General features: G+C 42.6%; 1 protein-coding gene across 1 annotated transcript in view; it reads left to right on the top strand.

Annotated features, from left to right (window-relative positions):
- The window catches only part of LOC103122347 (uncharacterized), a 127,881-nt gene that overhangs the window by 45,950 nt on the left and 59,902 nt on the right, over positions 1-22,029 (top strand). The window contains 4 exon segments of the mRNA XM_060186420.1: positions 1,291-1,512; positions 12,926-13,285; positions 19,807-20,085; positions 21,221-21,478. Coding sequence (XP_060042403.1) covers positions 1,291-1,512; positions 12,926-13,285; positions 19,807-20,085; positions 21,221-21,478 — 1,119 coding nt within the window.

Genomic DNA, 22,029 nt, shown 5'->3' with positions numbered 1-22,029 from the left:
AACTCTAGATTTATTCTCTTATGACATCTGGTTCATAAATGTTTGCTCAAGTCTGTGGGTTATCATGACTCTTTTGACTATGTCTTTCGATGTACAGAAGAAAAACAGAAGTATTTCACACAATCTATTTTATAAGCTTTTACTTTTGTTCTGCTATTGGTATATCAAAGAAACAGCAGATCAATTTCCAGAAGTTTCTTTGACAAGTTCTTCTAATACTTTCTTTTTTACTCTTTTCTTTAAATTTTGACCACTAAAATTAATTGTATGTGTAAGGTAAGGGTTCAACTTCATTAATTTTATTGTAACTATTCAACTTCCCCTATATCCCTAGCTGAATATATTTTCACCATTAAATGATTTTGGCAGCCTGGTAAAGTCAGTTGACCAAAACTGCCAACACAGACTTCTGGGCTTCTTCCTATTGTATTACTCCATATATATATCTGCCTTTACCCCACATTCACGTTATTTGAATTGGTTTAACTTAGTATAACTAGTATAACTTTGCAGTCAGCTTAGAAATTAAAGCATATAAGCCCTCTAGCTCTGCTTCTTTACAAAACTACCATGCCAGTTTGTAGCCTTTGAGATTACATATGATTGCTGAGTTTTTTTAATCCACCAATTATTTTATGGAAATTATGTCAGGATTGCATTGACTCTATAGATTCTGTTGGGCAGTATGGTCATCTCAATAATGTTAAGTCTCCCTAGGAAGGAACCCAGTACTTTCTATCGTTTGTGTCTTCTTTATGTCTTTCAGCCATATTTTATAGATTTCCATGTACATAGCTACTACCTCTTTGTTTCGGTTTATTTAAAAGTATTCTACTTATTTTTAATATTTCATCTATGTATTTATTTATTGGATAGAGACAGAAGGAAATCGAGAGGGAAGTGGAAAATAGAGGAGAGAGAAGACCCTTGAAGCACTGCTTCACCAGTCATGAAGATTTCCCCCTGCTGGTCAGGACCAAGAGCTTGAACTCTGATCCTTGCCCACTGTAGCATGTGCACTCTACCAGGTGCATCATTACGTACCTTGCAAAGTATTTTATCTAATTGATGGTAATATAATTGGCATTATTTTTAAATAGTTTGTTGCCCTCTCCTTATAAGTCATCACCAGAAAAAGACACTTAACCACCTGTAGAGGGTCACAGTCATTGTCTGGGTGACCTTTAAAGATTTACTAAAAGGGCCTGAGTGTGGTGGAGCTGTCGTTAGAAGAAAGAGCAGAACTCCACATCCCAGACCCATTCTCTACCCTCCTCTGCTTTTCGACAGGTGCAGTGAAACGCCCCTCCATTCAAGCCAGCAACACCACAGTCCGAGAAAGTGACACTGTTGTCTTCACCTGCCTCACAAATGCATATGCGACCTCCCTTCACTGGTTCATGAACAACGAGATGCTACAGGTCACACAGAGGAAGAGAATGACATCATCCTGGGATGACAAAACACTCACCATACAACATGTGAGGAAGAAGGATGCTGGGAATTATCAGTGTATGGTCTCCAACCCGGTCAGTTCAAGCAAAAGTGCCAACTTAACACTGAATGTGAATTGACTCATACTCTTCCTATCCTACAGATTATTAATCTCTGAAGAGAGTATTTCTTACTTGCAAAATGGTGACCATAATACATTAATTAGTTATTGTGAAAATCAATAGATTGAAAATGGAGAGTTCTAGAAAGGCATCCATCAAGTAAATAAATAAATGCCAAAAGTCTGAACTAACAGTGTTGTTATTGTTGACTTAAGGTCACAGCCACTCTAGAATCCAACTCTTGCTAGTCTCAGTTGCACCATCTCTACAGTGGAGGAGACATCAAGTACCCCAGCGCATGTGCAGTGGTGTTGTGGCAAGGTTTGGACCACAATAAGCTCACAGAAATCACAGTCACAGTCACCGTCACTCCACCTGGGCAGATAAGCATGATACCTAGACTCTAACCTAGTTAAGAGAAAAGTTAAACTACCAAAACCACTAAAATGAAAAGAACTATAGAAAATGCAATCTGTTCAAATCCACCAGGTGAGACATAAAGATAAGAGACAGGTTGTAGAATCCAGGTGCAGTTAAGACCAGGAGCAAGCTACAGCACTGAGTAAAGAGACAGAATTGACAGAAGTTCCACCCACATCTACAGACCGCCCCCACACCCCGACCTCCACCTTATTTAGGTGATACCTCTTTGAAGAGCTCTGTAAATCAGCAATAAAAATCTTCTGAAGAGAGAGGGGCCCTCTCAGTTAATACCAAACTTTCGAGGAGGCATATTCAGAACAAGATTACATGGAGTCCCACCATCACTCAGAATGATACAGTCAGGCATACACTTGAGAGGAACACAAAGCTGAATCAACCTAGAGGTGTACCTGAAAGCCTTAAGACATCCGAGACCAGGGACTGGGTGGTAGTGCAGTGGGTTAAGTGCACATGGCACAAAGTGTAAGGACCGGTGTAGGGATCCCAGTTCGAGACCCGGCTCCCCACCTGCACAGGGTCCCTTCACAAGCGGTGAAGCAGGTTTGCAAGTGTCTATCTCTCCCTCTTTCTGTCTTTCCCTCCTCTTTTGATTTCTCTCTGTCCTATACAACAACAACAGCAGCAGCAATGGCAACAAAAACAATAATAACAATGGCAAGCAAACAAGGCAACAAAAGGAAAAAAATGGCTTGCAGGAGCAGTGGATTCATAGTGCAGGTACTGAGTCCCAACAATAACTCTGGAGGCAAAAAAAAAAAAAAGGGACTTTTCAAAGTTAACCCAATTACCAAATAATGTGATCATAACAATAACTATCCATTGTCTTCTTGAACCCTAAGACAGCAGGAACCTCACATTCCCACTATAGAGCCATATTTCCCCCAGTTCTAGAACCTTAGGGTGGGACCCACTTTCCTGCATGCTTCTCTCAATTCATATCAAATAATATTGCATCCACCGATCACTACCTAATCAATGCAATGAGTGCCACCCCAGCATGCTTCACTTCAGACTGTGACTAGAGACTTCAGGTGTGGAATGACAACCCTTCAGCTTCATCACTCAGGTAAGACCTTTCCTTTCATAGTATTCTCTAATTCCATTCCAAATGGTCCACTCCCCAATAAAGTCCCCAAACCTAGATATAGACCAGGTCCCCTGAGATAGAGCAAATGTTCACACGTGTCCATAAACCAGGGAAAAATATATACCTGAAAGCAGAAGTGCAAAAGAGTCTGCAGTGAGTACCCCCCCCCAACACTTCATCTGCACTATTCTAGCCTTTAGGTCCATGATTGTTGAACAATTTGGCTTTGTATGTTAACTCTCTTTTCAGCCACCAGGTCCCGGATGCCAGCATGATGCCGACCAGACTTCCCAGGACTGACGACACCACCAATGTGTCCTGGAGCTCCGCTTCCCCAGAGACCCACCCTACTAGGGAAAGAGAGAGACAGATTGGGAGTATGGATCGACCAGTCAACGCCCATGTTCAGTGGGGAAGCAACTACAGAAGCCAGACCTCCCACCTTCTGCAACCCACAACGGCCCTGGGTCCATACTCCCAGAGGGATAAAGAATGGAAAAGCTATCAGGGGAGGGGATGGGATATGGAGATAGGGTAGTGGCAATTGTGTGAAGTTGTACCCCCCCATCCTACAGTTTTGTTAATGTCTCCTTTTTTAAGATATCCCAGACTATCTCCAAGGAGAACACGGTCACCTCAGTGTCCTCAGGGTTGGTCCTTCCCAAAGAGCAACTCTGGAGTCACATCCAGAGAAGAAAGAGGACAAGAGATCCAGAAGATGAATCTCTAACCTGACAGTTGACTGAGAATGAGCTTGTAGTCCTCTCCTAGGCTGAATTTAACTCTGCTTCTCAGGACTGCAAAGATGGCACAAGAGACACACACACAGAGAGAGAGAGAGAGAGAGAGAGAGAGAGAGAGAGAGGATGAGGCTAGTGAACTGTGATGCTATAAGATGACTGTGATATGTGCTGGTATAATGGCGATATTAGGAGAGAGAAGTCTGGGAAAAGCAATACCTGGGTCTGAGGAATGCATACCAGTAGAGAGAGGCCAGAGAAGTTGAGGAAAACTGCCTCCTAATCTGTGGTCTGTCAAAGGGCTCCTTTGCTTACTCCTTTCATTAAAAGAAACAGTGTTCCTAGGAGTACAGATTATAGAGCAGTAGGAACAGTACTGACTTTTGAAACATACATGAAAGATGACTATGAAGAGTGATTTTAAGTCATTTAAGAGCACTGAGATCACTGAAGACTAAAAGACAAGTGTCATAACTAAAGCACCAAAAATTCAAGATAAGGTTTATAGAAATGCATATAAGCAGGGGTAGGTAGCATAGTGGTTATGCAAAGAGACTCTCATGCCTGAGGCTCCAAAGTCCCAGGTTCAATTCCCTGCGCCATCATAAATCAGAAATGAACAGTGTTCTGGTTTTAAAGAAATGTAAAATGGGATGGAATTAATAATTTTCTAAGAAACTTAGTTTGACATAGCTTATCTGGTAACACACATGCCTTGTCACATGGGTGTATCATGGCACCAAGGGTATTAGTGTTTCTCTAAGGAAAAGCAAGAGAAGGATATTGGGAAAGAGGCAGTGTGGGGAGCAAAACGGAGCACAGACCTTTAGCCGTGGATATGATGTGGAACTACATCTCTTTAATTTTATTATCTTATGAAGCGCTATTCAATCCCTAATAAAATTTTCAGTAAATCCTAACAATGGGATTTTCAAAGTTAACCCAATTGCCAAATAATTTGGTTAGAGCAGGAACTATCTATTCCCTTCTTAAACCTTAAGACAGCAAGAACCTCCTCTATAAAGCCCTTATCTCCCCCAGTCCTGGAACCTCTCGGGTGGGGCTCACTTTCCTGCATGCCTCTCTCATTTCATACCAACTGATACTGCATCTGCTGATCCCAACCTAATCAATGCAACCAGTACCACCTCAGCATGCTTCACTTCAGACTGTGTCCAGAGACGTCAGGCGTGGAATGTCAACCCTCAGCCTCATTACTTGGGTAAGAACTTTCCTTTCTCATAGGATTCTCTAATTCCATCTCAGGTGGTTCACTTCTTAACAAAGCCCCAAAACCTAGAAATTGACCAGGGTCCATGAGATAGGGCATATGTACCTATGTATCCCTAAATTAGGGCAAAATATATACCTGAAAATAAAAGTGCACAATAGTCTGCAGTGAGTCAATAAATGAATCAAGCAAGTAGAAAGACCTAAAAAGACACCATAAATAACCTAATGAATTAGTTTCTACCTAGACCTAGATACCTTCCTCACCTACTTCCTATTACACTTCCCTCAGTCATTCCAAAAGCTAACCTTATCAAAGCAAGGACTACAAAAGCTAAATAAGAACAAGAGACTGGCATGTTTTAATGATGATTCTTTAGTCACTACCAGGCCACCCCATTACCTGGGGCCCTAGTCAGGGAGCCCTGAGATTCCCAAACGTACATAATGGGACTAGACCTCGAATACATCCCTCTCTCTATTATCAATGGTCATCTCCATCAGGAACAACATAATGGACCCATTCCTTTTGGGGATTCCCATAGGACTTTGCCCTCAATATGGATCAACAATGATAGAGAATGTTCCACCCTCTGAAAGAAGGCTGGATAACATATTCTATCTACCACCTGAGGAAGATGGGTCCCAAAATTGGGGCAGCTTGGAACATTCCTACTCATGACCACAGAATGTGAGCTCAGACCTACAGGGATGCAGAGGTTACATAGGATCCTATGCTGAATATGGGCCCAAGATCAAATCAATAGGGTTTGCAATCAACAACATTTGTAAACTTTTCCTGAGAGACTTCCGGAGGCAGGGCTACAAGCAGCAGCAGATCTCTTTCTCTCCTCTCCTCTCCTCTCCTCTCCTCTCCTGGATCAACTAAGAATACCAAAGGAGACCACCTGGGACCGAAAAGAAACAGGACTGGAATGACTACAGGAACCCACCAGGTCACAGGTGAGTGCAAACACGTGTGGCTGGTGACACAGAGGAGCCTAGGGAGAGATTAAGTGGCTAGGTAACAGTCCGGCAGTTTGTCAGCTGAGACACCACCTCCAGTCTATTCCACCAACAAGGGGACAACTGAGGGGAGGAGAGGACTCCCTGGAGACTCACCAAGTGTAACTCTGGGTCTCCATTGCTACTGCCCTCAGAGTCTGGAGCAGCGGCAGGGAGTGACACCAGGGGAAAGAGATCTAGCCAGGAAACTCAGGAGAAGACCTATACCTCGGTGGCATAGGTGGGGCTGTGAAAGTCTCTTTGCATAACCACTGGAGTATCTCTGCCACACCCTGCTTTATCTCTTGATCAGGAGTCAGTGATTAAGCTATGAAGCCTAATTGTAGTTTAAAAGCCCTCAGGCTCCCATAGCCTATAGGGAAGAAAAAGAAAAAGGCTTTTAAACCACTGAGCTCCAACACAGGGATTAAAATACTATTGAAACAACTGTTAACTTCCACTACTGTGAACTATTTAATTACCTTACTTAGACACAAGTCAACCCAGGCAATAGTGATCAGTAATTTGAAAAGTACTGAGAGAGGTAACTCATAACATAATATATAAAATGGTTAAACCAATAAGAAGAAATAATGGAGGAACATACCAGGACAAGAGTCCAGCAAAAAGCCCCCCAAATGGGTGAAGCACAAAATAATGAGTTCAACATCCAAACACTAGCTAAGGAAATAATCACAGGAGTGAGTAGAGTTTGAAAGTATTGTAATCAGAAATACAGTAACAACAAATGAGACTATGGAAGAAAACATTAATTATGTCAAGGTTATTAGAGAGCTGAAAGCTGAAATAGCTGAGCTAAGAACACAACTAGCTGAACAAGCTAAAACAGTATCAGAACAGGGTAACAAAATAGATGAACTCCAGAAAACAGTAGAGGGGAGAGAATAGAATCAATGAGGCTGAAGACAGAATTAGCAAGGTTGAGGATGAATTAGAGACAACTAAAAAAGAAGTAAGAGATCTCAAAAAGAGATTAAGAGATGCTGAAAACAACAACAGAGTCCTATGGGATGACTTCAAAAGAAACAATATATGCATTATTGGCTTACCAGAGGAAGAAAGAGAGGGAGAGGAAGAAAGCATTCTTCAGGCCATAATAGCTGAAAACTTCTCTAGCCTAGACAACATCAAAGACATAAAGATTCAAGAATCCCAGAGGGCCCCAAACAGAATTAACCCAGACTTAAAGACATCAAGACACATCATACTTAGAATGGAAAGGAATAAGGATAAAGAAAGGATCCTGAAGGCTGCAAGAGAAAAACAAAGAGTCACCTACAGAAGAAATCCCATAAGATTAGCAGCCGACTTCTCCACACAAACACTACAGGCCAGAAGAGAATGGCAAGATACCTATCGAGTGCTCAATGAGAAAGGATTTCAACCAAGAATACTATATCCTGCTAGACTGTCATTCAGACTAGATGGAGGCATCAAAACCTTCTCAGACAAGCAACAGTTGAAGGAACCAACCATCACCAAGCCTGCCCTGAAAGAAGTTCTGAAAGGTCTCCAACAAACAGTCAGACCACCATAAACAGGCCATATATCAGAACACTTTAAAACTCTACAAGAAAACTCTTCAATCTTTGATATCAATAAATGTCAATGGCCTGAATTCACCTATTAAAAGACACAGAGTAGGAAGATGGATCAGAAAATAAAACCCAAAAATAGGCTGTCTACAGGAAACCCACCTAACTCAACAAGACAAACACAGACTCAAAGTGAAAGGATGGAAAACTATCATACAAGCCAATGGCCCACAAAAAAGGGCAGGAACAGCTATTCTCATATCTGACACGATAGACTTTAAAATGGATAAGATTTAAAAAGATAGGAATGTATACTTCTTAATGCTCAGAAGACCAGTCAACCAAGAGGACTTAACAATTATTAACATCTGTGCACCCAATGAGAAGCCATCTAAATAAATACATCAAACGTCTACTGAAAGAGCTACAGCAATATATTAACAGCAGCAACACAGTCATAGTAGGGAACTTCAACACTCCACTCTCTCAACTTGACAGATCATCCAGGCAGAAAATCAATAAAGACATAAGGGAGCTAAATGAAGAGATAGATAAACTAGAACTGTTGGACATTTTCAGAGTCATTCATCCAAAGAAATTGTAATACACATTTTACTCAAATCCACATGGGTCATTCTCAAGGATAGACCATATGTTAGGCCACAAAGACAGCATCAGCAAATTCAAGAGCATTGAAATCATCCCAAGCATCTTCTCAGACCACAGTGGAATTAAACTAACACTTAACAATCAACAAAAGACTAGTAATAGTCCCAAAATGTGGAAGCTCAACAGTACACTCCTTAACAACCTCTGGGTCAAAGAGGAAATCAAGGAAGAAATCAAAATGTTTCAAGAGTTCAATGAAAACGAAGACACAAGCTATCAAAATATTTGGGACACAGCTAAGGCAGTACTGAAAGGGAAGTTCATAGCTATACAAGCACACATTAGGAAACAAGAAAAAGCACAAATAAACAGCTTGATAGTACATCTTAAAGACCTAGAAGAAGAACAAAGGAACCCTAAAGCAACCAGAAGGACAGAAATCACCAAAGTTAGGGCAGAAATAAATAACATTGAGAATAAAAAGACCATACAAAAGATCAAGGAAAGTAAATCTTGGTTCTTCGAAAGAGTGAACAAAATCGACAAACCTTTAGCCAGACTCACAAAACAAAAAAGGGAGAAGACCCAAATAAATCGGATACTAAATGAAAGAGGAGATATCACAACAGACATTGCAGAAATTCAACACATCATGCGAGGCTTCTATGAACAACTATATGCCACCAAGCTAGAGTACCTGGAAGAAATGGACCATTTCCTAGATACCTACCAACTTCCAAAACTAAGTAAAGAGGAAGTGGATAACATGAACAGGCCCATCACAGCTAATGAAATTGAAACAGTTATCAAAAATCTTCCCAAAAATAAAAGTCCTGGACGAGATGGTTTTACAAATGAATTCTACAAAACCTTCAAAGAGGAACTAATACCTCTACTTTTAAAAGTCTTCCAGAAGATTGAAGACACTGGAATACCAGCTTCTATGAAGCCAACATCACTCTGATACCAAAAGCAGACAAGGACACAACCAAAAAAGAAAACTACAGGACCAATATCTCTGATGAACATAGATGCTAAAATATTGAACAAAATTCTAGCCAACCAGATATAGCAATATATTAAAAAGATTGTTCATCATGACCAAGTGGGGTTTATCCCAGGCATGCAAGGTTGGTTTAATATATGTAAATCAATCAATGTGATCCACCACATCAACAAAAGCAAGACCAAAAACCACATGGTCATATCAATAGATGCAGAGAAAGCCTTTGACAAAATACAACATCGCTTTATGATCTAAACACTACAAAAAATGGGAATAGATGGAAAATTCCTGAAGATAGTGGAGTCTATATATAGCAAACCTACAGCTAACATCATACTCAATGGTGAAAAACTGGAAGCATTTCCACTCATATCAGGTACTAGACAGGGATGCCCACTATCACCATTACTATTCAACATAGTGTTGGAAGTTCTTGCCATAGCAATCAGGCAGGAGCAAGGAATTAAAGGGATACAGATTGGAAGAGAAGAAGTCAAACTCTCCCTATTTGCAGATGACATGATAGTATACATGGAAAAAACTAATGAATGCAGCAAGAAGCTTTTGGAAATCATCAAGAAATACAGTAAGGTATTAAAAAGCTTATTCACAGCAAAAGAAACCACTACCCAAGCCAAGAGACCCCTCACAGAATGAGAGAAGATATTTATATGCCATACATCAGACAAGAGTTTAATAACCAACATCTAGAAAGAGCTTGCCAAACTCAACAACAAGACAACAAATAATCCCATCCAAAAATGGGGGGAGGTCATGGACAGAATATTCACCACAGAAGAGATCCAAAAAGCCAAGAAACACATGAAAAAATACTCCAAGTCTCTGATTGTCAGAGAAATGCAAATAAAGACAACAATGAGATACCACTTCACTCCTGTGAGCATGTCATACATCAGAAAAGGTAACAGCAGCAAATGCTGGAGAGGGTGTGGGATCAAAGGAACCTTCCTACACTGCTGGTGGGAATGTCAATTGGTCCAACCTCTGTGGAGAACAGTCTGGAGAACTCTCAGAAGGCTAGAAATGGACCTACCCTATGACCCTGCAATTCCTCTCCTGGGAATATATCCTAAGGAACCCAACACACCAAGACCAGCAATAACTCTGGAGGAAAAAAAAAAAAAAAAGGAAAAGAAAATAGCAGAGGTCAACCAAGGAGAGAGAATGTCATCCTCTAAGGGGACAGAGGAGCATCAGCCCTGCAGTGAAAGTGAGCTCCACACCCAGTATGACCAGAACCCATGAGAGCTGGGGAGACACAGACTCCCAGATCCCCCACATCTGCTGGGGTAGAATCTGCATCTTCCCAGGATCTGCAGACTCTCCCTGTGCACAGGACAGGGGGAGGGGCTCCCCACCCACATCAGGGGTCTCCCATAGCTAGGCATCCCTGCTGCCTGGGCAGCTGCTAAGCTGCTTTTTTTTTTTTTTTCCTCCAGGGTTATTGCTGGGCTCGGTGCCTGCACCACGAATCCACCGTTCCTGGAGGCCATTTTCCCCCTTTTGTTGCCCTTGTTGTTGTAGCCTGGTTGTGGTTATTATTGTTGCCATTGTTGATGTTGTTCGTTGTTGGATAGGACAGAGAGAAATGGAGAGAGGAGGGGAAGACAGAGAGGGGGAGAGAAAGATAGACACCTGTAGACCTGCTTCACCACCTGTGAAGCGACTCCCCTGCATGTGGGGAGCCGGGGGCTCGAACCGGGATCCTTATGCCGGTCCCTGCGCTTTGTGCCACATGCGCTTAACCCACTGCACCACCGCCCGACCCCCTAAGCTGCATTTCTAAGGTGTCACCTGGACTTTCTACAAGGGATTCTGGTGCATGGTCGGTGACATCCCTGTGGCAAAAGTGCCTGATCACGCTCTAAAAGGCAAAGTCAGAAATGATGAGGGAGGATTGGAGGTATGGTACTGTGCATTTCAACCTGGAGCTGTGGAGAAAACCTTGGATTCCTGCTTGTCCAAGCAGGTGTGTATGTGTCTTCAGGTGAGGAGTCACAACAGAAGTGGCAGAGAGGCCATAGCAGTTTCTGGAACACAGATACAAAGATTTGAGGGAAAGGTGAAGGAGTGGGTCAGGGAGATAGGAATGTGTGGCGGCTCAAGGGAGTACAGAGACCCCGCCCCTGACCACATGACCCTTAAAGCCCTCCTTCCCCAGTAGGAGGCTGAGCACAGAGGGAGGAGACTCCTCAGAGCTGACACTCAGGAGCAGCTGTGCTGGGATCATTTCTGGAGCCCAAGCTCTTCTCTCAGAGGGAGGACACAGCAGGCAGCAGCCCCCATGGATCCCCACTCAGCCTCTGCCCACAGAGGGCATGTCTCCTGGCAGAGATTCCTGCTGGCAGGTGAGAGGGACCATCCCTGGGGGTGGATGGATGGAGAATAGAGACTCACTGAGGATTCCTGGGGATGGAAGGTCTTTCAGAGATGACAGAAGATTTTGCTTGCACGTGAGAGGACTGGGGAGCAGGGTGGGAAGGGCCAGGAGCTCAGCAACTGGAAATTCTCAGCCTGAAGGTAGTGAAGGACCTGAAACCTCAATGGCATTCACTGCAAGCTATTCATCACTAAGGATCCTTTTTGAAAACTTAATTCAATAAAGCCAACATATAGCAAGCTGGGAAGATGGTTGAGTGGGTAAAGAGAAGCACCTGAATGCATAAGGCACCAGGTTTGATCCCCGGTAGTACTTATGCTTTTACAGTGCTCAGGCCTCTCTCCCAAATACCCTTGTAAAAGAAACTTTGAAATCAACTGTTTAAAAATAAAGATTATTTATGTCGAGGTATCCCTACAGGAAAAAAAAAAAAAAAAACACTTGTGGAGGGTGGGGGGAAATAGCATAACAGTTATACCAACAGACTCTCATACCTAGGGCTCCAAAGTTCCACCATAAGCCAGAGTTGAGCAGTGTTCTGGTAAATAATTATCATTATATGTATATGCATGGCACTAAGCACAGCCCTCAACAATCAGTGTCAGACTTTGATAGATGAACACCAGAACATAATGGCTCTGTTTGTGTCACATCCCACCACTGGAAGAACAACAAAATCAGACATGTCTCTACCCTCCAGAGCTCATTCTCTATGGGACAGAAGATAGTCAACAAAGAGTCTAGAATGTGAGATCAGGTCTGACAAGTGTCATGAAGGGAACAGAGTATGGAAAGGGCCCCTAGTGGAGACAGAGGGTCCTTAGAGCAGGTGGGCAGGTAGGCAGTTCCCAGGATGCCTGAGTGTGAGCAGGGGTCTGAGGGCAGTGAGGGCTGAGCTCGGCAGACTACTGAGGAAAACGATAGGAAACTAAATAAAAGAATGAGGTTGGGGGGGCTGGAAAATGAAGTCATGCTTTTAATTTTGGTCTAGTAAAAACAACCCACACACTGAGGATTAGTACCTGCTCAATAAGCAATTTCCCAATATTATTAAAAGATTTTTCATTCATCAATGTATTCTATTTATTTATTTATGAATAAACTAAGATAGAAAGAAATCAATGTTCCACTATAGCACGTCATGCCAGGGATGAAACCCAGAGCCTCATGTGTGCAAGTCCTGAAATAAACCCACCTCCCCACCACCCAGTATTTTTTAAGACCAATGTCTGATCTTTCTATGGCAATTCAAAGGCTAAAATATTGAGCAATTTCTCTCTTTCCCTCCTAGTCTCACTCTTAATCTTCTGGATGTCATCCCCTACTGCCCAAATCACTATTGAGTTAATACCTCCCAATGTTGCTGAAGGGGAGAATGCTCTTCTACGTGTCTACCATCTGCCAGTGGAAAGCTATTTCTATTCGTGGTTCACTGAAAATGACTTGCGCATAGAACATCTAATTATAGCATATGGAACAAAAAAGCAAAACATGTTCTTTGGGCCTGCATTTACTCATCGAGAGATAATATACACCAATGCATCCCTGCTGCTCCAGAATGTCACTTTGAAAGACTCAGGATACTACACCATCCAAGTCACAAAGACTTCTGATGAAGTAGAACATGAAACGGTGCATCTCCAAGTATACTGTGAGTCACCCTCCCACTCCCCCCAACCCTGACCTCTAAGTGTTGGTGGGTTAACCTACTTTACACACAAGATTGCCAGGACTGGACTCTGTCCTCCACCCACCTCAGCATGCAGTCCCCAGGGTGGGATCTGATCTCCTGAGCAGGTCATACACATAGAGAACATTCCATAGGAACATATTCTTGACTAAAATCCACAGTGTATCATCTTCCCTGCAGAAAGATGAGCAGTCTAATGGAGTAACTTAGGAAAGGAAGATCAGTCTCCATCCAGCACTCAGAGCCCCTCTCTTTGACCCTGACCCTGAGAAAGACTCTTTGGGTCTCTAAGGGGAAGGTCTGAAGGGAACTTAGTATACTCTCAGAGATGCTCAACCCAGGAAGCCCCTAGTCATCTTCCTGTCCCAGTAGCCCTGAGGAGCCCATGTCAGGGTTGGGTTTGTCCTCCTGGGCTGACTGAAAGCAAAGATATCAAAGATATTGTTGTCAGAATCTTGGAGTTTCTGAGATAGTCACCAAACCAACCACAATCCCAGGAGCCATTTCTGGGCAGTTAAAGTGTCCAATCCTCCACCGGAACTCGGGTTAAAGATGGACAAGGTATCCATACTGTTAGCCAAATTTTCTGGGGACTTAGAAGATTCCAGAGGAAAGTCAGTATTCCCAGGAAGGGAATAAGGAGAAAAGATGTCAGGGATTAGGCCATGAAGTGACTCTCATGGAGACAGATAGTAACAGATACTATGGTCAGGAAGATAACACAATAGTGCAAGATTTACATGGCGTGGGCTCCTGAGTTTGATCCACAGCACTGCATATGCCAAAGTGGTGCTCTGGTTTTCTCTTCACTCACTCTTTCTCTCACTAAATTAGTAAAACTCTAATATATGTGTGTGTGTGTGTGTGTGTATGTGTGTGTGTGTATAAACAAATATATTGTTTGTTAACTCCTCTAAAAAAGAGTTGATCCATTAATTACAAATGATTTAACATTCATCATAGACAAGACAAGCCTGAAGCCATTTACCACTGACCATTTTTATTCAGAGGATACTAAGGCACAAGGAGATGAAATCTCTGAACTCAGATCACAGAGATTTAGTGATAAAACAGACTCATCATATATCTGTCTGCACTCACAGCCCCATCCCATGTTCCCTGGTGGGGTCCTGTAAGGACTATGTGAACCCTGACACAAGTCATTGGTTTGGGTCTTTTATTCTTAGGCATCCACAACTCCAGGGAAAGTCTGTTTTATGGAATAACAGTAAATAAAAAATTACTCCTGTTGGCTCTAGAACTCAGTTCCCCTCACTAACAGTCACAATAAGTGCCAGGAATTCCTTCAGGTGGCTGATCCACACCTCCCTGTACTGGACCTGATCACTTATTTGTACCCTGGCACATGGATGTCACTCCCACTGGAGAATAAAGGAAAGGACTTTGACTACTCCTTTTCCACTTCACCTGTACTTGGCATGGACACATGTAAAAAATCTCAGATTCTCTATGATGGTGTGTGAAATGAATGGTCAGTAAATAAACAAATGATGTGCAATCACTTCAGAGGTAAAGAGTTTTAGGAGGTTCTGACCACTTATGTTGCTGTCTGACCACTTGCCCTAAGAAGACTCTAGAGCTTCTAGGTTCCCTTCAGGCTCCTGTGTCCAGATGATCTGGGGCAATTCAGTCATTGGGAAGGTTCAGGGCTGCATTGGTACTGCCCCTGGGGCAACTGTGGATTGTTGGTCTCTGTAATATATATATATATATATATATATATATATATATATATATATATATGTATATTACATACATATATATTGCCTCAGTGCTTGCACTATGAATGCACTGCTCCTAGAGGCCATTTTTCCCCATTTTTTGTTGCCCTTGTTGTCATTATTGTTGTTGTTGTTGTTGTAGTTATTGTTGTTGCAGTTATTGTCGTTGAACAGGACAGAGAGAAATCATGAGAGGAGGGGAGACAGAGAAGGGGAGAGAAAGACAGACACCTGAAGACCTGCTTCACCGCCTGTGAAGCAAACCCCCTGTGTGTGGTGTGGAGCCGGGGGCTCAAACTGGGATCCTTATGCTGGTCCTTATGCTTTGTACCACATGTGTTTAACCTGCTGCACTACCGCCCAACCCCTGGTCCCTGTAATATTTTATTCACCTTCAACCTCCACTGCTCATGGCCTTAGAATCTTCTGCTCAGGGAATCGGGTGGTGGCGCAGCAGGTTAAGCACATGTGGCACAAAGCACAAGGACCGGCATAAGGATACTGGTCCGAGCCCCATCTCCCCACCTGCAGGGAAGTCGCTCCACAAGCAGTGAAGCAGGTCTGCAGGTGTCTGTCTTTCTCTCCCCTTCTCTGTCTTTCCCTCCTCTCTTCATTTCTCTCTGTCCTATCCAACAACAATGACATCAATAACCACAACAATGTTAAACAACAAGGGCAACAAAATGGAAAATAAATAAATATATATTTTAAAAAAGAAAAAGAAAAAAGAATCTTCTGCTCACTCTGCTTCTTGTGCGTCCTCCCTCTTCTGCCTCCTTCATTCCAGCCAGCACTGCCCCTGCTTTGCATAGTTTCCCTCTCCCTAGGGTCTCCCCAGATTATCCTCCTGATGCTGACTCCCTGTTCTCTCCCCACTAACACCTGTCTAGGTGCATGAAAGAACAAAGAACCAGTGGGAGCAGCAGCCCTCTCAGGATCCAGCACAGATCAATTTCTTTTTTTTTTTATTTACTAGTGATTTAATAATGATTAACAAGATTGTAAGGTGACAGGGGTACAATTCCACAGTTTCCACCACCAGAGTTCCATGTCCCATCCCCTCCATTAGAAGCTTCCCTAGGGAGTCAGGTGGTAGCACAGTGGGTTAAGTGCACATGACGCAAAGCACAAGGGCCAACATAAGGATACTGGTTCGAGGCCCCGGCTCCCCACCTGCAGGGGACTCACTTCACAAACTCACAAACGGTGAAGCAGGTCTGCAGGTGTCTATCTTTCTCTCCCCCTCTCTGTCTTCCCCTCCTCTCTCCATTTCTCTCTGTCCTGTCTGACAACAATGACATCAATAACAACAACAACTACAACAATAAAACAAGGGCAACAAAGGGAATTAAATATTTTTTTAAATGGTGATTTCACCTTTAAAAAAAAAATAGAAGCTTCCCTATTCTTTATCCCTCTGAGAATATGGGCCAAAATTCTTATGGGGTGCAGAAGGTGGAAGGTCTGGCTTCTGTAATTGCTTCTCTGCTAGACATGGACAATGGCAGGTCGATCCATACCCCCAGCCTGTTTTTATCTTTCCCTAGTGAGGTAGGGCTCCCAGACCGATTTCTAAGTTACTAAAATAACAAACTTTCATTGTGTCCCCCATTCATGACACTTTTTATCCCTGATATCAAAACTGGAAAAAAGAGCCATCTGACAGGGAAGCCCAACACCTACATCTACTCTCTATATGATTCCACTATGAAGTTGTAAGGCAGAGGACACGTCTTTAGTTCTAAACCTTCACAGGTCATGTCACCTCTCTAACTCCTGATTCACATTCTAGTATTACTAGTGTGAGGCCTCTGTTCCTTCCAGGGGCTCTAAGACCTTCCCAGGTGGGGCTGGTCAGACCCTGCACCCTCTGACTGGTTTACAGCCTGTTTCACACATACAGTGTGCTCACACTGAGGCCTTCACCACAGGGTGGGGGTGCTTTCTGATGTGAGATCCACCCATTACTGTCCTTTCACTTAGACTGTTCAATTAGACAAATGTAGACACAACCAACTTATGATTCTTGTAGTCAAGAGGAAAAAACAAAGCATGCCTGTGTCGACTCTCTTCTGGTCATAAAATTGGTACCTGTCTATCAAAAATTTTGACAAGAGATATCTTTTCTCAAAAACATAATACAACTCATATTTACTGATTTTATTTCTACTGCTTTTATATTATTGGTTAATAGACTTCCTACTGATGAATTATCTCTAGAAACCAGTTTGGGGGTTGGGATTGATAGCATAATGGTTATGCCAATTCTTTTTTTGCCTCCAAGGTTACTACTGGGGCTCAGTGCCTGCACTATGAATCCACTGCTCCTGGAGGCCATTTTTCCCATTTTGTTGCCCTTATTGTTGCCATTGCTGTTGTTGGATAGGACAGAAAGAAACAGAGAGGACAGAAAGACAGAAGGGGAGAGAAAGATAGACACCTGAACACCTGTTTCACCACTGGTGAAATACCCCCTGCAGGTGGGGACGGGGGGGGGGGGGGTTATACCGGGATCCTTGTGCCTTCCTTGCACTTTGCACTTTATGTACTTAACCTGCTGCGCTACTGCCTGGCCCCCACCATAATGGTTATGCAAAGAGACTCTCATGTCTGAGCCTTCAAAGTCCCAGGTTTTAATCCCCTGTACCACTATAAACCAGAGCTGAGCAGTGCTCTGACTTAAAAAAAAGTTCATAACAATTCTTTTCAGGATGGGGGTATGAAATGACTCACCAACACCCAAGTCCAGTAGAAAAGCAATTACAGAAGCCAGAACTCCCACCTCCTGCACTCCAACAAGAATTTTGACCCATAATACCAGTGGGGGAGAAAATGATAGGGGGATAATGACCAGAGGGCTGTAAACTCCAACTTCTATCAGGAGAGAGAAGAGGAAAAATAGAGGGACATTTGAATGTAGTAATAGGTGTATGTGTGACTTGGAAAGGAAGAGACGATGGAACCATGAGGGGGAATATGGGCAAATATATACAAATGCAGACAGGTATTTGTACAAATAATAGTTTTCATACAGCATATCATACCTTAAGAGAACTGATGTAGCTTCCAATAGAGGGATTGGGGATCCAGAACTTTGGTGGTGGGAATGGTACAGAGTTCTACCTCTGTTATCTTGTGATTTTGTAAATCAATATTAAAGCGCTAATAAATTATTTTTAAACTGGTTTTGTTATCATAAGTCCCTCAAATTAGGCTCAGGAAGCTAACATGCAGTGAAGTGAAACACAATCACATCAGTACTTGAAAAGAGAGGCAAGCTTAATTTAGAATTTGTCATAGTGGGAAAGCAGGGTCTCTCAAATCCATTCTTACTGGAAAACAAGAGCAAAGTGATTTTGTTTCATGGGGTCAGGGGAATCGATGGGATTTTCAGGGGAAAAAAGAAAACCAGATTGGTGGTATCAATAGTAACCTGGGCTGACTGCAACTTTTAATTTTTATTTATAAAATGGAAATACTAAAAAGGCCATAGGATGAAAGAGGTACAATTCCACACAATTCCCACCACCAGAACTCTGTATTCCATCCCTCTCTTGAAAGCTTTCTATTCTTAATCCCTTTGGAAGTATGGACCCAGGATCATTATGGGGTGCAAAAGGTGGAAGGTCTGGCTTCTGTAATTGCTTCCATGATGACCATGGGCATTGGCAGATCGATCCATACTCCCAGCCTACCTCTCTTTCCCTAGTGGGGCAGGGGTCTGGGGAGGCGAGCTCCAGAACACCGCAACTTTCTTAAGGACATGAGCTTTCTAAAACAAAAGCACAATTTTCCAACTATCCCAGGAAATACACCACATAGGAGTGATGTGTCAGCAAGTTTTTGTTATGCTTTCAAAATGGAGAGTTGTCAGAAGTGAGCAGTAAAGTAGCAAAAACCCAATAACTCTATTTATGTCTAGCTATAAAGAAAAAGGATTAAAAACCATTGGATTTCAACTAGTCTTAGATTTGGGGAAGGGTATAATAATTTTCACAAAGGAAACATAACTTCACCCCACATTTATATCTCATCACTGCCAAACACAAATAGCATATGAAGTGTTTTTTTTTTTTAAGTTTATGCCTACTTCCACACCATTGGTTTAATGTTCTCTATTTGAAAGCAATGGTGTGACATTCAGGAAAAATAATCATGACCTCAGCAGTGGGAGAACAGACTTTAAATTCCAAGGGCAGATTCATGGTTCTGCTCCAAAGTCAGCAGCTCTTACCTCACACACCCCCACCCATTATTTTCTGCATCATTTCCCATCTAGACTCTACTCTGTCCTTGGCAGTGTCACTGTCTCATGTCAGTTACAGTCATAATGACTAATGTCATAACACAGAACTGATGACTTCATGTTCAGTCAGTCTGTACTGAACTGACTTCTAGGCTTGCTTCTGGTATGCCTGTGTGTCATTTCTTCTTAAGCACCTCAGATTTCAAAGAACAGCTAGGTACTAGGGGCTCTGACTCCTTCCTATTTCTTCAGTCCACAAAAAAAACTGCTATATAAAAAACATCTGAGAAAACTTGTACTTTTTCACAGATAGAGCAGGTGACCTAATAATTTTCTCTAAGCTTAGAGCTTCCAGTTATTTGTCTTTAAAATAATGTATAATTGCTTTATTGTCTTTAATAAGTTGAAGAGCCAACTCTGAAGATGCCTTTGGAGGAATTAAAGATAAAACACAGAGCATACTTGCTTTTTTTTTTTTTTTTTTGTACTCACAGTGAAATTACCCAAGCCCTACATCAGATACAGTGAAACCCACCCTGTGGAGCACAAGGACTCTGTGGTGTTAACATGTGAACCTAAGATTCAGAACACAAACTACTTGTGGTTCATCAATGGTCACAGCCTCCTGGAAAATACCAAGCTGGAGCTGTCCAAGGACAATAGGACTCTCACTTTACTCCATGTCACAAGGAAGGACACAGGACCCTATGAGTGTGAAATGCGGAACCCAGTGAGTGCCCACCGCAGTGATACAGTCACCCTGGATATACTCTGTGAGTAACTTCTGTCCCTTCCTGGGCTGGGCTACCTTCCCAAATCCACACTGTCACAGGGTAGATCACATCTGTCCATCTCAGGTCTAAGTACTCATACCCTCACACTCATACCCAGACTAGTCCTGAATTCCTGTCCAAGACAAATCCAGTTGATCCAACCTTAAGATACGGCTGGGAAGGAATGGGCTCTGCTTCTGTCCTGAGGGGCTCAGAGACACAACCTGTGATGGAGGAGCAGGTCTGTGTCTCGGAGCAGGTCAGTGTCTCGGAGTAAGGATACATAGCACAGTAGTTGGTGTTGGGACTTTTAACACAAGGTGAGACCCAACTTAGAGGGACACTGTGTTCTTACACAGAGCAGGACTTTCCCTTCCCTCTGATGACACCAGCGTGTCTATATTCTTTTTAAAAAAATAAAGTAAAGCTTTATTCAAGAAATTATTGTTGAAAATGCTTAAATTGCTACAGCACAAGTAGTAAAGGAAAAGAATATAGATATTGCGGAGGGTAGAGAGCATAATGGTTATGCAAACAGACTCTCATGTCTGAGACTCCAATGTCCCAGGTTCAACCCCTGCACCACCATAAGCCAGAACTGAACAGTGTTCTGGTAAAAAAAAATAATAATAATAAAATTGTTTTAAAAAAAAGAATATAGGGGCCGGGTGGTGGCGCACCTGGTTGAGCACACATGATATAATGCACAAGGACCTGGGTTCGAGCCCCCAGTCCCCACCTGCAGGGGGAAAGCTTCACAAGTGGTGAAGCAGTGCTGCAGGTGTCTCTCTGTCTCTCACCCTCTATCCCTCCCTTCCCTCTCAATTTCTGACTGTCTCTATCCAATCAATAAATAAAGATAATAAAAAATAGAGAGAGATATATATAATTTGTTGGGGAATAGGGTAAAATATTCAGGACTTACATACAAGAAACAGAAACCACTATGCAAAACACTAAAAAGTGTGTGGAAACAAAGATTGGGAAGCAAATCAAGAGTTGATATGATAACACATGCCACATTTTCAATGCTTTTTCAATCTCATTTTAGACATTGTGCATAGGCATAATCTCCTAAACTCCTCTCTTCTGGGCAGCTCTTCATTTTTTGCTGTCTTTATTCTGTTTGCACTAGATGGCCCGGACACCCCCACCATTTCCCCCTCAGACTCCTATTACCATCTAAGGGCAAAGCTGAGACTCTCCTGCCACACAGTTTCTAACCCGCCTGCACAGTATTCCTGGCTGGTCAATGGAAGGCCCATGCAATACGACGCACAAGAGCTCTTTATCCATAATGTCTCCGAGAGTGACAGTGGCTCTTATACCTGCCTCGTCTACAACTCTGCCACTGGCCTCAATAAAGCCAAAGTCAAGACTATCATAGTTTCTGGTGAGTCAATTGCTGGACCATCAGCACCAAGTCTGGGATGGAGTCTGTAGTTTTCAGGAAAGAATCTGGAAGGAGTTCCTTTCCAGCTGGTATACACAGGCACAAATAAGTCCTAATCTATCCCAAAGTTCTCCCAATACACCTCTGCAGACCCTTCCTCATGTTTACCTCTGATTTCTCACATCAGATGAGGGCTCAGTCTGAAATGTGGAGGGCTCAGGTCAGAATGGCTGTTCAAATGGGAAAGGAGTCACTAGTGTCAAGTTGGTTTTTTGTGCTGTCGAATGTAAGATTCAATATATTTAAATATTCTGAATATTAGTCTATTATCAGCTATCATTTACAAGTGCTTTCTCACAGACTATGGTTACCATCACTCTTTTGAGTGTTCTTTGATACACATAATAAAAATATCTCTTTTTTTTTTTTGTCACCAGGCTTATTGCTGGAGCTCTCAGTGCCTGCACAACAATTCCACTCCTGGCCAGCTTTTTATTTTCTTTATTAGATAAGACAAAGAGAAATTTAGAGGGGGTAGGGAGATAGATGGA

This window comes from Erinaceus europaeus, chromosome 2, assembly GCF_950295315.1.
Source record: "Erinaceus europaeus chromosome 2, mEriEur2.1, whole genome shotgun sequence".
Classification (NCBI taxonomy): Eukaryota; Metazoa; Chordata; class Mammalia; order Eulipotyphla; family Erinaceidae; genus Erinaceus; species Erinaceus europaeus.
Note: the sequence above shows the minus strand (reverse complement) of the source record. Positions and strands in the feature narration are given on the sequence as shown.